The sequence below is a fragment of the Ailuropoda melanoleuca genome, chromosome 5 (assembly GCF_002007445.2).
Source record: "Ailuropoda melanoleuca isolate Jingjing chromosome 5, ASM200744v2, whole genome shotgun sequence".
Taxonomy (NCBI): domain Eukaryota; kingdom Metazoa; phylum Chordata; class Mammalia; order Carnivora; family Ursidae; genus Ailuropoda; species Ailuropoda melanoleuca.
In genome coordinates this window covers 108,667,199-108,684,545 of record NC_048222.1, presented here as the reverse complement: position 1 = coordinate 108,684,545, position 17,347 = coordinate 108,667,199, and the positions used below count along the sequence as shown (strand labels likewise).

The 17,347-nt window shown below is 36.8% G+C and overlaps 1 protein-coding gene across 1 annotated transcript in view; it reads right to left on the bottom strand.

The window, feature by feature from the left end:
* TTC29 (tetratricopeptide repeat domain 29) overlaps positions 1-17,347 on the bottom strand; it is a 241,196-nt gene that overhangs the window by 65,457 nt on the left and 158,392 nt on the right. The window contains exon 11 of the mRNA XM_034661550.1: positions 15,587-15,815. Within this exon, the coding sequence (XP_034517441.1) occupies positions 15,587-15,815 (229 nt within the window). The remainder of the gene's footprint in view (positions 1-15,586; positions 15,816-17,347) is intronic.

The window sequence follows — 17,347 nt, the reverse complement described above, 5'->3', positions numbered from 1 at the left end:
AGTTCTGTAAAAGAAAATTTCCTTAAAATTCCTCTGCATTTCTAAACAAACTAAAAATGAATATAATTTAATCTTTTTCTTGGTGGCTGAGGGTCACCAATAGAAAAATTAATAATATGATATAGTTAAAGGCCATTGAGTTTATAAGATCTCTTGTTCCCACATAAAAAGGCCCCAGACTGAGTGCTTGTATGAATGGTTTTGTGTGTGTGTGTGAATCTTCTTTTTATTTTCAGCTATTGTTTATTGATGTTTTCGCTGTGTCTGTTTATAACACGCCGTGTGTTTTTAACATACTTATCGAGGGGTAAGATACTCTTCCATAAGGTGGGTTGCAATTGCCTCGAGCAACGGAAGCAAAGTAAATGTTTGGTTTGTGGAAGTCACCAAAGTTTGCCTAACAGCTAAAGTGAGGTATTTCTTCTACTCTTAAATAGTAAATCCATTTTCTTCCATTCCATCCTCTGAGAAGACGGAGGACGATTGTTAAAGTATCCTTTCCTTAACGCCGCCTGCTTGAAGACGGTCATTAAGTCATTAGAGAACCTTTCCCCACTGTCCAAACTAGTCTCAACCTTTACTCAGGTGTCACATTTTCCAACTAATTCTTCTTCATTGTAATTTGATAAATCACCCTCAATACTTCCACATGTTTCTTAAACTGTCTGATTTCAAAATCAAAATTACAGTTTAATACTAAAAGACGTGCTAATTTCTGTTAACATTTCTGTTAATATCCTAAAGATCTTAAAGTGATCTTAACACTTTCGATATTATTTCTGTTTTACTAATGGTAGGTATGACAATACACACATACTCCCAACTGAAATATTAAATCTGGTTGGCTGGGGAGACTGAAAAAAGATTGATATCAATAGCTTCAAGTCTTCTGAGAAATAAAACTGATGAGTGGGACTGTGTTTTGGAGCCAGGTCAGAATTTTTTTTTTTTTTTTTAAAGATTTTATTTATTTATTTGACAGAGAAACAGCCAGCGAGAGAGGGAACACAAGCAGGGGGAGTGGGAGAGGAAGAAGCAGGCTCCTAGCAGAGGAGCCTGATGTGGGGCTCGATCCCAGGACTCCGGGATCACGCCCTGAGCCGAAGGCAGAGCTTAACGACTGCGCCCCCCAGGCGCCCCCCAGGTCAGAATTTTGAAGCAAGAAGACTCTCCNCACAAGCAGGGGGAGTGGGAGAGGAAGAAGCAGGCTCCTAGCAGAGGAGCCTGATGTGGGGCTAGATCCCAGGACTCTGGGATCATGCCCTGAGCTGAAGGCAGAGCTTAACGACTGCGCCCCCCAGGCGCCCCCCAGGTCAGAATTTTGAAGCAAGAAGACTCTCCGTCTCCTCCTTCCTCTTCCTCCAGTGTGCTATCTTTGTAAGTGCCGGCTCACCTTATGGGTATGTGTAAGGTATAATGCAAGGGTGGTCGGTGTCTGTTCTTCTATAAAAGTCTGGCAGTACCAGGCAATACTTTGGTAATAATCAAAGCCATGCTCTGAAATATGTGCTTTAAAATAACACATTTGAATCAACTTGTAAAGCGTAATCTATTCTATTTATACTTAATAGAAAGATAATTTGGATCTCACCTGATTTGTTTTATGCACACAGAAAACCATAGCAACATGCNCTGTTCTTCTATAAAAGTCTGGCAGTACCAGGCAATACTTTGGTAATAATCAAAGCCATGCTCTGAAATATGTGCTTTAAAATAACACATTTGAATCAACTTGTAAAGCGTAATCTATTCTATTTATACTTAATAGAAAGATAATTTGGATCTCACCTGATTTGTTTTATGCACACAGAAAACCATAGCACCATGCTCTACTCTTTGGACCAGCAAAATTTCTAATAAATTCTCCCCACTGAAAGTCCTACTCAGAAATCCCAAGGCAGTCTCCTATCACCACCTTTGGTACAATGAATTTAAACCTCAGTTTCCGAAATCCTCTATTCANTGTTCCCTCTCTCTCTGGCTGTCTCTATCTCTGTCAAATAAATAAATAAAATCTTAAAAAAAAAAAAAGAAGAAATCCCAAGGCAGTCTCCTATCACCACCTTCGGTACAATGAATTTAAACCCCAGTTTCTGAAATCCTCTATTCGTTCCTCTATTTTGACATAGCATAGGGGAACAATCTGTTTTCCTTTCTATTACCTACTACTACAACATCTGTAACTATTTGGCTGTGGATGTGATCAGTGTCCCATAAACAGTGTTTGGAATTGAAAGAAGTGACCAAATACCAGTGAGAAAATCTGTATAAAATTTAAGAGCTGATATTTAGGTTCAGAAAAGAAAAAACTATAAAAGTCACATACCTTAAAACAAGGAAAAATAACATTTTTGATATGTGGTTTTTATGTAAGTATGATTTAAGATAGAATCTGTTTCTGAGAGCCATCAAACTCCCTTATAAAGAGAAGATAGAAAATTCTTCAAAATAATATGAAGGTAATGGTACATGAAAACTAGGGTAAGTTTCCAGTAGTTTGAGCTGTTGGGATAAATTCCCATCAGCTTAAAAGTGGGACCAATGAAAGATTTCTATTAAAATCATGCTCACACATAATGCAAGATAATTTTACGTTTACCTATTATACTTCTCACATGTCATCTTATAAATTGTGTGAGAGAGTGTGTGTATGTAGAGGGTTGAAATGGTGGTAGAGATAGTGAATTTATTAAGCCAAATATTTGAGCTGTTCTCCCAAAAGGGGGGGAAATTGATTTACATGATTGTTTGCTATTAAGACTCAAATACATCTACCGTGCTTAGTTTTCTCTTATGTTTTTCAATTTTTGACAGCTGTCAGTTTACAGATATAATTATTTTACCTAAGCATCACAAACACTGCATTAGTATCTTCAGTTTCACTGTCCCAAATCAATTATTGCATTCTTAAACCTGTAGTATATTCATCTGTGGGCACTGAGGCAGCCAGTGGGAGGGTATTGATTGGAGTATAATGTCATGTGTAGCAGGAGAGAAAGATGAAAAGTGTTTTCTGCTTAATGGGTTGGTATTAAGTAGGTGGGAATGGCTTCTAATTAGCCAACAATTGCTGTGTTTCCCAGTNAAAGTTGCAGCCGCTCCTCCCATTCTTTTCTCACTTGGGCCTTCCATTTTGTTCTCTCTGCAGTTTAAATCGGCCCCTTTTTTTTTTTTTTTTTTTTTTTTTGGAGTTCATTGCTCACTGCAGTGAAAGCCTTTGTTTAAGAGGGCTCCCAGGGTCTCAGCTGCCTGGGTACAGCTTGCTGCCTATGATGAGTAGCAACTGTCAGTTTATTTTATCTCAACCTTTTCATCATTCTGTTGAAACTGATCGACTGAAACCACCTGAGAGACCTGAGGATTCCGTACCTACAAGTCATTAGCTAGGACTGCAGGCTCTCACCACATAGCAAGTCAACTGAACACTTCCTGAAATATAGTCCACTTTAACCCCATGTTTCCCCATGAACACGTAAGAATTCTGTCCCTTTTTTGTTTTAAACGGAGTTGATGGGAGATGATTCCTTTGACGTAGAGACACAGAAGTCAGGATATTTCACTTTGAGTAAGGGAGGAGGATAATGTCGGGGTGACAGGCTTTGCTAAAGTGATACCACTGATATGGGGAGCATTGTTCTGTCCACAGCAAAAGTGAATGTAGAAATGGAAAACATTTTATAAAGTGACTTTATAACAACAGGTCTGTTGTTTGTATTCGTGTAATCCATAATATAGTTGCTTAGTGGGTTTCCTATTTCACTTTAGAACTGGAGTAAAGGAAAATGTCCCACACACTTTAATGATACTTTGAAACCTTTTTATTTTTTNGCTAAAGTGATACCACTGATATGGGGAGCATTGTTCTGTCCACAGCAAAAGTGAATGTAGAAATGGAAAACATTTTATAAAGTGACTTTATAACAACAGGTCTGTTGTTTGTATTCGTGTAATCCATAATATAGTTGCTTAGTGGGTTTCCTATTTCACTTTAGAACTGGGTAAAGGAAAATTTCCCACACACTTTAATGATACTTTGAAACCTTTTTAAAGAGATGTCATCTAACCTGTTGTATCCAAATGCATCAAAAGAGAAGGACATGATGAGAAATTCTACCCATGCCACAGTGGAAGATGATGTTTAGTGAAAATCAATGATGTGTAAACCTAGTGAAAAACGATGCTGTTATATGCCACTTAGAATAGCAGGGTTGTGAATACGTGCTATTTAACCACATTTCAACACAGGTAGAGAGGCTTCTTGGGGAAGGGAAATTTTCAAAACATTTAGAAGGAGAAAGGAGTGGTAACTGAGCAGAGAAAAAGATGATTTCTGATAAATGATGTGAAATAACAAATAACAAGCGGGATTACAGAGGAAGATTGCCAGGACTTTCACCTGATTTCAAAATAAATACCTAAAGACTGTGAAGGGAAGAGATGTACTTACTTAAAGTGCTTTTCATATTTCATATGTGAATGTATAATATTGCTCAGAAATGTTATGTGAAGACCCACTCAGTAGGCTTACATACATAGATGAAATATCACATATTCATGCAGAAAAGCTAACCTGGCATTATTATCACCTTAAAAACTGAAAAAACTTTAGAGCAGTGCTCACACATAAGAATCACCTGGTGAGCTTGTCAAAGGCAGATTTTCAAGGCCCTGCACTGGAGATCTGTAAGTCTGTGGTAAGGCCTAGAATATGCATTTATAACAACTCCTCTCACCACCAGTTAGGGCAAGTGGTCCTTGAGCTGCACCCTTGAGAAACTGCCTAAGGCTTATTGTGAAGTTTAATTTTCCACAGGGTATTTTAAAATACCTGCATCACAATAGAAAATGCAACAAATAGAACAATTTTAATTTCAATGTCACTTTTCCCTAAGAATCTTCTACTTATAATTACTTTTAAAATCAATAAAACATGAAATAGACTCAGCTAAACTACAATAGAGAAATACCCAAGAGCTACACGTCTTAACCATTGTTTTGTGAAACTCTCCATTCAAATACGTATTCTACATCACAAGGCAAAATGTATTTCTTACCGTAGGTTTTTGTCAAAAAGGCCACTGCTTTACTACTTATTCGCAGGGCAGCCAAAGTGATCCTTTTGAAAAGTCAGTCCGAGTCCTAGTCTCAGAACTCAGTGGGAATTTTCTACTACAGCCGGAATAAAATCCAAAGTGCCACTATGGCCTGAAAGGCCTACATTAACTGGCTGCTGCTGGAAACTCAGTTCTTCCTTCTCTCCTCCTCACTCAATTTGGTCCCATCATATTGGTCTTCTTGTCACCTGGACGTCTTCTCCACGCCCTCCTAGATAATCACACAGCTTGCTTTGTCATTTCAATCACGTTTCTCTGCAAACCACGCCTCTTTGGAGGGGCTTCTCTGAACCTTCTGTTTAAAACAGCGCCCCCCCCCACTTCTGTCCTCTTACCCGCTTTATTTTTAATTCATAGCTCTGAGCACCACTTCTAGTGATTGCTGCCCGGCATCTAAACTTCCTTTGCCATGCTTACGAAATTCTCTACTTCATAAAGTTCAGGGGAAACCTGTTCTCAGTCCAGGTATGAGAAGTCAGCTCGTACTCCCTTTCCCAGCTCCCTTTGCGGCGGGGCACAGTCACGTGAGCCAGGCCCCACCAAGCAGCTGCACGCACACCAAACTCGGCTTCGGGTGCAGCGGCTGCTAAGCTGGGCTGCGCAGAATCCGACCCCGCAAGGCGTGGGTCAGGCAGGAGCGTATATTCTAAAGCTTCCTTAACAGTTCTGGTGACAAGAAATTAGCCTGCCAACGTGTATGTGCTAGTTAATTTTTTTTTCTGGACGTTGGCTTTAAAACGCGCAAACCCGAAAGACTTGGCATACACAATTGTATTCATAGACTAGTATTCCTGTTACCAAGTTTGTATAAATATTTACGTGTATCTAGTTATTGAATTACACTTCAGTTGAATCTATTTGTGAATATACATCCTTGCATGTATAGGCGTTTGCAGTTTGCTTTAACTTTAATATAAGGCTTGATCTTTCTGCTTTACTTCAAAACAATGTGCTAAAAAGAGTCAAAGAGAGATCCTGAAGAAAGAGCAATAGATAAGTTTTGGTACACCTATCTTTTACAAATTATATTTTTCTTGGCATGTATAGAGAAGGCTGCCCAGTACAAAGCTGATCTATTTTTTTAAAAAGTTAAATTCCTATGTTAGATATAGAAAGTGACAGCATTATGCATAATTATCTATGCAATTACACTTGCACATGCTTGGAAATTTTTAGCCAGGAATGCTTAATAACATTTGCATGGTTAAATGAGACAGCAGAAACAACTGGAAAGGCCTCAGGGCATGGTCATCTATTTAAGCATCCACTTGGATTTTCAACATAATTAGTCATATAATTGTGTGCCTAAACTTAGTAGATTCATGTAAGTAATTATAAATTATTAAAAAGCTGTGCATGTGTTTTGTTCTCTATTTCCTGCCAATCAAATTACTAAGGAATATACTATGTTCACATTTCATCATATAAATCTCAAAATAAGATTACAATGTAAAGCCCTGGATGAAGGTGAATAAACAGTGAATCCATTCAGATGAGATATAGTTAATATAGTTATGTAGGTATCCATATTTTTAGAAAGAATTCCTATAATCAAATCATAAGTCTGTTCATCTGCCCCTACTAGGAGTTCTAAGAAAAAATGTTTCTTTTGCTTATGTTGTAATCGACACAATGAATTTTTTGTTAATTAATTTTGTTTTTTAACTGGAATTAACAGCTGAAGGTTGGACATAATAGCTTCCTCTCGTATAGCTGATTTCCTTCTTTTCATAGCCCTGTTAGTGGGTGAAGGTAAAAACTAAGGCCAAATAAATCTAAATAGTAAAAAATATTAACCCCCCAATTTTATGATGGTCATTTGATCTAAAGTCTCCCAGTTTTTCTCACCAATCCTCTTCCTGACTACTGATTTTGAAGCTTAATTTCATTTCATACTTCTCCATTGCTTTTTTCCCCCATTGTTATTTTAATATCTGGGTTGAAAATGTGGAGATTTGAGGAAAACTGTGTATCCCTTCTCAGGAGCTCATCTAATAAACAGGACTAGAAGACCTCTGAAAGTGTTGAGTTAAATTTCCTTTGATTAGAGTGCAAAATACACTTTATTAACTGCTGATACAATGGAACACGTAGTCTTAATACAGAGAAATCAGACTTATCTCAGTAAAGGCAAACATTAACCAGTCTTTTTCTCATTTTGGGTACCTGATTCCATGTTAGAAGTCAATAAATGCAAGCCCTTAGAGGCATCACACTAAAATGAGCTAACTTTAGTTTTCCCTATTGGTTTGACAAAGTCCAACTTTGATTACCTTAAGGGCACGAAGAGAGAACATCTATTTGCTCAGATTTTTTGATTGCAGGTTAGAATAAAATGAAAGGAAGAAAATATCTGAGTAGACTGTAGTGATAAAGGACTTGGAAATGGTGAATATTGGTCAGTGTTTTTAATATTTATTTCATTGTGACAGTAGGTCAGAGGATTCAGACAGCAAATGTGTTCAGGTACATTTGCAGTATTTCAAGGATTCATTTCAGGAAGGTCAAGACACTGGTCAGGATGGACTGACATTAAAATTAAGAAATATGCTAGCATTTCTTCTGATTAGATTCTTGCTCAACATTTCCCACACTGAGCACATTGTTCCCATCCCTGGGAGGCAGACATCACCCATGAGAAGTGAAATATACATCCATACACTGTTAATCAAGTCAGTCATCATAAAAAGACATTATAAATAATTTCTAATTTCTAAAAGAATATTTGTCATGAAAAGTGTTTATTTGTGTATTAATGATGCTAAAGAACCTAGACTATAAAAAAAATTCACTCCTGTCTGGGAGTTAAAAATACAGGGAGGGCAGAGTAAAAGACTTTAAAGAAAAGTGAGTCCTGGGACCATGGATATATTTTTTAATCGATGTTGTGGTTAAAAAAATAAAAATTCATAATAATGAGACTACAAAGGTGAGAGGTAATTAGAAAAACTCCCACAAAGTACCCCAGATCAGGGGAACTTAGGAAAAAATTAGAAGCTAACAAAATTTGTTCCTTCAATATATTCATATTTTAAATATTAATGTCACTTTTTTCAGAAGAAATCGTGTAGGTTAAGAATCACCTGAATTATCCTAATAGAGCCTTACTAAAGGATTAAATACATGTCTGAAAGGATTTTTTTGCCCCCAAATTCTAGCAATGGTAGGGACGTGTTTACCTAAATTGGCACAGTATTTGGAATCCATGACCACAAGCAAAAGGACATAGCTGGAACCAGGGGTGAGACCCCTCAATGGGAATGACAGAAATATAAATGGGTGACAGTGGGATTCTCTCAGAACTTCGAACCCTAGCCTTGTACTCGTACAACTCAGGGATTTATTTTGGTTTTTGCTATGGTTTAACCAACCAAAAAACTTCTCATAAGCAATTCAAACTAGCAATTAGAGATGGAACTGAAATGACACCAGATGAGAAAAACCCAGTTACATTTTCCTTAGAAGTGGTGAGTTCAGTGTACATTGGGAAGTTAAAACTGGTAACACCATCAGCTACCAAGAACTGTGAGCAGAATCTAAAAGAAGTATAGTTTTTGTTTGAGCAATCAAGAATTCTCTTTTATTGAACCAAGGCAGCAGATAGAGAAGGAGGCTCTCAGAAGGGAAAAAAAGGAAAAAGGAAAAAAAAAAAGATCTTTCAACCCGAGGGATCTAGAGCTACATTATTATTTCCCAATGAAGTAAGCATTAGTTTTCCGGAAAAAAAATTTGATTGCTAAGGAAGCAAATGTGTCACTTGTGTTGTAGAAAATATATGAAGATGGGGGAACGGTATGTGAAGGATGAAATCTGAAAATCAGGCTCAAACTCTGCAGTCTTTTTTATTTAAAAATTTGGCTACAACGAAGTATTGATTTTGTCTTCTTCAGCATGTTTCGCCTTTGGAATTATTTTATTATCAGTTGCAGAAGCCACTAATTCTCTAAGCTCTTTTTTAAAATTTATTAGAAGTAAACTTTGATCATCTATTATAATTTAAATGAGATTAGCAGAAAAGATGCATCTCTTTCTTAAGGTTGATGGAATCTATAAAGAATATATTTTAAAGTGTCACTCTCATTTATCTTATCAAACTTGTTTTCTGTGACTAGAAATGGAAGTAAAACACAAAGGTTTTTTAAGGATCTCTGCCTTAGAAAAAAGTCACAAGCGGACTCACAACCTATAAACGCACAATTTATAAACTGTCCTACAGAGAAATGGCTATCCCAGTTCTCTCCCCTGGACCTCCAACTGCAGCTATCCAGGGGCTGTCACGGAGAAGCCTGGAGCTTGTAGAGTTAGGGCAGGCTAAATGAAGCTGTACTAACAAACCACTCTGCAAATCTCCGTGGTTCACCACAATAAAGGATGATTCTGTGTTCATATCAAGTCTGCTGCAGGTCCAAATGGCATTCCAGGACCAATGTTCCACACGTAGAGATTGACTGTGTCCATCTCGTTGCCCCGTAATTTTTAATAATGCTTTCATTATGATCACTGCAGCAGGGAGAGAATCAGCTGGAGGACCTCAGGCAGGCTCTCCTATGCTTACACCCCAAAGTAACTTTTGACCATTGGCCAGGACTAGTCACAGAGCCCTGCCTAGCTGCCAGGAGATGAAAAATGCAGTCTTCCGTGTGCCCAGGAGAGTGAAGGACCAGATACTGGTAAGCACTTGTCATTTCTACCCCCTTGAGCAATGGTTACTGAACCCTCTGAAAATTATATGTAGTAATTGTAGGTTTTTCTGAAGACAGGAGAGAGACCTTAGCTTTCATTGGATTCTTTAAGGAGATAGTGATCTGTCATCTAAAAGTTCTAATAAGCTTTTTTAAAAATTTACAGATTTATGTTGAAGAAAGGAAAGCTTTGAAATTCCAGAATAGCTTAGAGAAGTCGAATTTAGGGCAAGTTCTCAGACTTTAGAAGACCGGTCTGTGTGTTGGCCTTATTATCCACAATTATTTTGCCCCACACTGCTCGAATGATTTCAACTATACACTGTATTACAAATGTACTAAATTCTGGCAATAGGTAATCCTTCAACATTTAAAAAATCCTAATTGCTCTGAATAGGTTAAAGCACTTTCAGTCACTCATAATATGGTGTGAATCCGTTTAATCAGATGGATTTCTTCCTATCAGTGTTCATAATCTTTCTCAAGGATCACTGTCCTTTGCTGCCTGTTGTCCAATCTCTGCAAACATTTGTCTTATACGTTTTGGTTTTTTTAGTTGTTTAACACAGGAGGGTAAATCTTTTCCCTGTTACACCATCTTGGCCAGAAACAGAGTCCCACTTATTTCTTTTCACCATGAATATTTTTATCCAGAATTTAATTAAGTTGTAATCTTTTTAAATGTTTGACATGGCTTCTACTAAATATAAAATAATATTGAAAAAAAGTGCAACTCTTGTAAAGAATTCCTGAACGAGAATTCTAGAAAACTAGATTATAGGTCCATTTTGTCATTCAGATTTTTGCATGACTGCATGTCCGTGGACCTAAGGACATTTGAAAATTAAAAAAAAAATGTAGACCAAGTTATTTCTTTAATTTCATGATTCCATTAAAACTCAAAAAAGTTCAAGAAGATGTTAACTCATTTTCAGAAGACAGAGGCTGTAGGAGTGGTACCAGATAGAGGAAGGCAGAGACAGACATAAACAGAAATGCACGAAGAAAGGGTAGTAATGAATAGAGAACCAGGCATCTTCTTGGATTGGGGGCCCCAGAACAGTAGGGAAAAGGTAGGGGTTGAGGAAATGCTGAGGGGAAGTATGACACAGGGTTGAAAACAGGAGGACGATTGAAAGTCTGCAGATGAAACAGTGCACTAGGCTTTGCAACTTCAACAATGCCAACTAGGGACGGGTCAAACCAGGTATGACAGCAGATAGCTAGAAACTCCTTTATTATAAGTTCGAGCAGAAAGATCAAATATTTATACCTGGCATTTTTACAGCTGTTTGATATATTAAAACAGTAATAATAATAATAACCATAATAAAAGTCCCTTTTGTGGAAACCCACAAAAACAAATATTTATGGGGAAAATAACAAATAAAGTGCTCATGAAAATCTAGATTGAACTCTTGAGGACTACAAAATACCATATTTATTTAGAAGATGCTCCTACTGAGGAACTGTTGTCAGCTCCAGAGGAATCTTATTAATGATCTGTTTCAAACCTCAGAGAGAGAGACTTGAGTTGAAATCGTTGCCCAAAGTCTCAAAGCTAATTAGGGCTCAATATGGTATTAGAACCCAGGTCACTGGACTCTTGCATAATACCCTCCCTCAATTACCCAGAATGCCAGTAGGGTGAGCTTTGATTCAGTCAGATCTTTCAACAGAATCTTCTTTTTATCTGTCATGTTTTTGAACACATTATTAGAGACAGAAGTTTGCTCTGTGACAATAAGGCACTATAAAACATGCTTGCTGACTTTTTGGCTAATTCCAGAACTTTCTCCTCATTGTCAGGGTTATTTAACCGAAGTAGCTGATGAAAGTATAATAGAACATGAGGCTCACTCATGAATGTGGCTTTTTCACATTCATTAAAAGGGCTGAGTTCATGAATAAAAAATACAAGCAAAGAACAGGGTAGGAAAACGTGGCTCGACATTGAACCAACGCCTCGACATTAAACCCACATAAACCAAGGGCTGAGAGATGAATTCATGGTCTTGATTGTTTTCTTTTAAGAATATTAAATGATTCGTAAAATGAGAGTGGTATTTCTGGTACTCAAGGAAACCTTTGCATGGCATTTTGTAGAGAACAGTTTCTTTAGTGACTAGCCGGTGTATTCATCTATTTCTGTACTCAGGATTTGCATCCTATTTTTCTGATACAATTTACATTTGGCTACAATAAGAATGTGCATTAAAACCATGTTACTGATATTATCAATGAAGTGGTTAACCACATTGGCATTGAAATGGCTGTAATTACATTTCTAAGTTAACAGCTCTCTTACGTTGCACAAGAAAAGCTTTTGCTTCTCTTTCACTGTTCCACATCTGGGTCTATAATCTCCACAAGGCAAGATGAATTAGCTTTTCATTCAAAAAAACTAAATTTCATGATTGGAGACATAATAGTTCTAGCAGGAAAAATAAACTATCTTCTGGAGAAATCAGCAGAAATTCATAGGCCCTTAATCTTTCCAGAGCCAACCAATTTCTGTTGCTTCAGGCTTGAATAATTTTATTGAACTGCAATAAATTTGAACTCCTTCTAAATTCCTAAATTTGGGTGGAGAATCTACAGTTATTTTACTATTGGAAAGGAAAAGAGGAATATGAAATCATTCCAACCGTATCTGAGAGTATTAGAATGGTATGAAGGTTCCTATATTTGCTGTGTTGCCTCTGAAAGGTACAAAGAGGAGGGATGATTGCTGGTGAATCACTGTTCTATTTTATCTAGAGACCTGAGTGCTCTCACTGCTCTATTCCCTTAGGGGGTCATGTTCCTCTGCTTAAAAGAATATTGCCTGCTCTGTGAGCTAATGATTTGTTTGGAGGATGTAAGTCTCAGAGGTGGAGATAACTGCACAGCTTTTATAATGTATCTTTCAAATCTTTGATCTGCTTTTTTCTGAATACATGGGACCCCTCAACGGCAAGATTAAAGATGTCTCTTCAGAGAAGAAAGGCAAAATTTGAAAACCTAAAAGCTGCTCAGATTTCCAAATAATATTTCTGTATTTCTTCATTTTGTCAACATCACACTTGGTGTTGTCCTGCATTCTTGTGATAACTGCATGGTAATCAAAACACAGTATTAGATCATAGTTGTTTTATTGTTGTTGTTTTTCCAAGGAGGCGTGGAACTATGAATCCTGTTTTAAAAAGTGGTAGTGCAAACTTGTTCATGGCTAGGACATATGTACTCATTTTGAATTCTATTTAATTTGACAAATATTTACTTGGTACCTGGCAGATGTTAAGCATCGTGCCTTCTTTTTGTAGGAAACACCAAAAATCAGAATCTGTTTTCAAGACACTTATACCCTCACTGGGCATATAAGGCAATTACAGAAATGGCCATGATAGGATGTAGAACATGACAAGGGAAAAGCGCTTGGAGAGAAATGAATGACATTCAATGTAGGAACAGAGAGAAGAGACAACAGTCAAGTAAGGGGCAGATCAGGGAGGATTTCAACATTTGAGAAGGACCTTACCAGACCAGTGAGATTTCCCTGGGTGGGGCTGGAGTTGAAAGTAAGGTGATATTAATGTATGTTGTATGTATCTGGGGTGCGAGGGGGTGGCCAGGGGAAGGGAGGTGGTCAAAAATGTTAAGAAGCCTGTACATAGGGTGCCTGGGTGGCTCAGTTGGTTAAGCGACTGCCTTTGGCTCAGGTCATGATCCTGGAGTCTCAGGATCAGTCCCGCATCAGGCTCCCTGCTGAGCGGGGAGTGTGCTTCTTTCTCTGACCCTCCCCCCTCCAATGCTTTCTCTAAAAAAAACAAAAAAAAGAAAGAAAGAAAGAAAAGAAAAAAAAAAGAAGCTTGTAGGCCCTAGGGATCCAATGAAGGTTTTGAAGAGGAGAAAAAAATAGAATAATAAGAGTTATAGTTTAAGAAACAACATTTGAAGCATTTAAAAAGTACATTTTAGTGAATTTTGAACTAAAATATGTCCATGTAAACAAGCGAGTATGTTTGATAACGTCCTACGGGTTTTATTTCCAAATAGAACAACTACCACAAAAAATGTTAAACATGTCGGTAGTAGAATTAACGTCTCATTTATATTTGAATCTGAAAGATTATTATTCTTCACTTTTATAACGACGTAGCTCATCCATGCATAGATTTCTAATCTCGGTCAAATGAATTCGGAACGGGGTGTACTTTTACAGTGTTTCAGAGAATTTAATCTTCTCCACCTTATGAATAGCTGAGTTTTTACTCTCTGAGTAATATTTTGAAATGCATGCTTTGCTCCTAAGCCCTCTGGAACACAAAACAACTTTACCAAAAATGAGGATAAAGTGTAAAAAGAATAGAAAAATAAATAGCTTTATAGAGTGAAGAAAAAAGAGATTTTTGAAAAGCACCAAACAGGATTGCAGCAAATACACACATGGCTCTGAGCAGAGAAGCTAGTTTTGAGAAGTATTTTGTTTTTTTTTTCATGATGATTAGGGTGATGGTTAGAGCTTATCCAAGTAAATCTGAAAAAGTGAGTAGCCCAACTTATTCTCTACCAAACCTTTTGTCAGGAGAAGTCATCTAATAGATAGATGGATCGTATTTCCTCTGCTTTATCTCCTGGGCAGACAAAATGAGGGAGTAAAGGGAAGATAACTCAAAACTACAGAACCAGTTCTCAAATATATGACAACACAACATCCTGAAGTGAGCAAAATATTATCTAAAAGTGGTTAGTTAATAGTTAACTGTAAATATTTGTCGGGCACTTGAGCACATTGACATTCAATAAGCCATCTGTTTTTTAAGACTTCATCTCGTACATACATTTGGAATGAGACCTTTACTTATTTCGTAACTAGAGGACAGACAGTGGTAAGTGGTATTCTACTAATGTAGAAGAAGCAATAAAATTCCTTTGTGCCCAATTTACTGTTATTTACTATTTATGCTATGGAGAAAAGAAAAACCAAAGAGCTTATTGTTTCATCTAAATGACCTAAAGGGAAAAAAAAGAGTTCTAAGCAGGAGATGCTTCTTTATGCAACAGAATTTTGCCTATGATTCCATGTGAGCTATCCCCAAACATCCCTAAAATATTTTGTTTTAAAAAGTTTGATTAATTTATCAACAATTATATAACCCAAAGGTCATAGGCAGTACTGTAAAAAATTTTAAAAATCCTATCCTGAAGTTCTTAACTGAGGACTGGAGCCTAGTGAAGTTGACACATAAAAGTGACCCTCACATCACCTCTAGCTATTTGTTTTTAATTGACTATTTTCACTAATTATCACAAGAAAAAGTATATAAGAAAGGAAGGAGAGTTAAGAGAACTTAATATTACATTTTTCTAAATTAATATTCCAACTTGAATTGATCAAATTTAGGAAAATTTACTACCATCAGCAAAGTAAGAGTATAATGCTAATTGCATTTAATACTGATTAGCATCTGTGAACTAGTGTCTGTGACTTGTTCTTGTCAATAAGGTACAACACTGAACATTTTTTAAAAAACCCACAAACTTATCTCACATTCCTTACAGCTGATCAGGCATGTTGTTGACTAAGACAACTGAAAAAAACAACATGAGGACGGTGATTTGTCAAGTTTAACTAATCATTACCACATTTTATGCTTTCCTTATCATCAAAGGTACAATACAGCAGGAAGGCACATCCAATATTTATGTGGTAAAGAATAAATAAAATTAAAATTACCGGTAAAATCAGAATCACCAATGGAGAGAATGACACAAAAACTAAAGTGTTTTCAAAAACCAAGGTCTTACCAATAGTCGGATCACTTAAAATGCTGCCTCTGTTCTCCTTCCATGACAGCAGGTAGTCAAGGCTGGTGAGATCTTCAGACTCGGTGTAATTGTTAACGGTCAGCATTATCTGATGAGCTTTTGCTATTCCATAATGAACTTTTGTTTCATCCATTTGACGCAAATTTGTTAGCTCTGCTGTTGTGTCAAAAGCTTGCTGAAAGTATTGTGAAGCTTTGTTGTAGTAGCCCTAAAAATGCAAGAGATATCATTTTTTTTCTTAATTTTGGGTTCTATCCTTCCACAAATCTGCTCACACTTATCTTTCGATAGTTACAGCATTCATCTTCTAGAAGAAAGAGATGGCAAGCAGGGTCTCTGTTAGAATAAGTTTCTTTTAAAAAGTTGTGATTACTAAACATACAATATCTTGAAGCTAGGATACTAAAAAAAGCTTTATGTACCAAGTTGAACTACATGAAACTTAAGGTTTTTTTGGATTAAAAATGGTCAAATGTTAGCATTTTCAGATGGCTCAACCTGATACATGGTAGCAAAAAGAAGTCTGGGAAAGAGTGATCTAATTCACATTGATTTGGATGTAATTTTCCTACTTGAAGCATTGGATTTACCTAATAAAGCATTTTTAACCGGCTGTTGGTTCTAGTCACAGCAAGAGATCATTTTCAGCCGATCTGTTTAATCAGTGGCCACTGAAAATCAATGTATTTATCTGATTTGGTTATCGCTCTTGTTTGTCCCATGTGCTTATGTCATTCTTGACTAAGAACACTGGAGGTATTCAAGATTCTGAAAATAATGGTCCCGATGGCACTAGCACAACTCATTTAAACGATCATCTCTTCTCTAAGTTCTCTGCAACATTTCATTGCAAAAATTCAAGGCAGTTTTTTGTTTTTTGTGGGCTTTTTTGGTTGTATTCTCCTATCCTCCTACAAGCTGTTGTTCACAATAGCTTCCAAAGTGTCAGGGCCAGTGCTAAGTACCTCATATATTATGTCACTAACTTTCATAAGTCATCCTGTGAGGAAATACTATTCTTATTCTACAAATAATGAAACTGAGCCTCAGAAAAGAGACTATCTTCTGACACCCTCCAAATTTTCTAAAAATCCTCGTGAAAAAGTTCTCCTCAATGGAGGATATCATTTTTAGGATTGAGCCTATACTTTTAAGACTCTAGGGAACAAAGTTTCCTTTCCTCACTGACTTGTAAGTCTCCTTTCCTCTCCCCTTCCCCACCCTCCTCTCCTCTCCTTCTCTCTCTTGCTCATACACGGGAAAACGTGCATGCACACACCTTTTAGAAGAAACTCTTACAAGAGAGAATATTTTATTATAAGTTTGCAAATTATTTTCTCACAGCATTTTATGAAGGAACTGGTAATACAAACACCAGCGAAACAGCCTTATACCATACACCAGTACACACAAAATGCATACTCAGCTCCATGCATCTCTGTATAGTCATGGTGTTCAGACAGCAAACTAATTGGTTACAAAAGTTGCTAGAAGATGAGGAGGGGAGAAATAGGGCTTGTGTGACAGTTATGTTACATACATAAGCAGTATAATACTATGTTATAGACCCACAAGGACAGTTTAGGGAACTCTACTCAAATGGTTCATTCCAATTAAACTTACTAATTTAAAAACAGTCCCTCTATATTAATTTTCATTTGTTGAGGTGAACAATTCTTTCTTTTATTTCAAAGTGTAAAACATAGAACTTATATGAGAATACGGTTATTTAATTAGAAA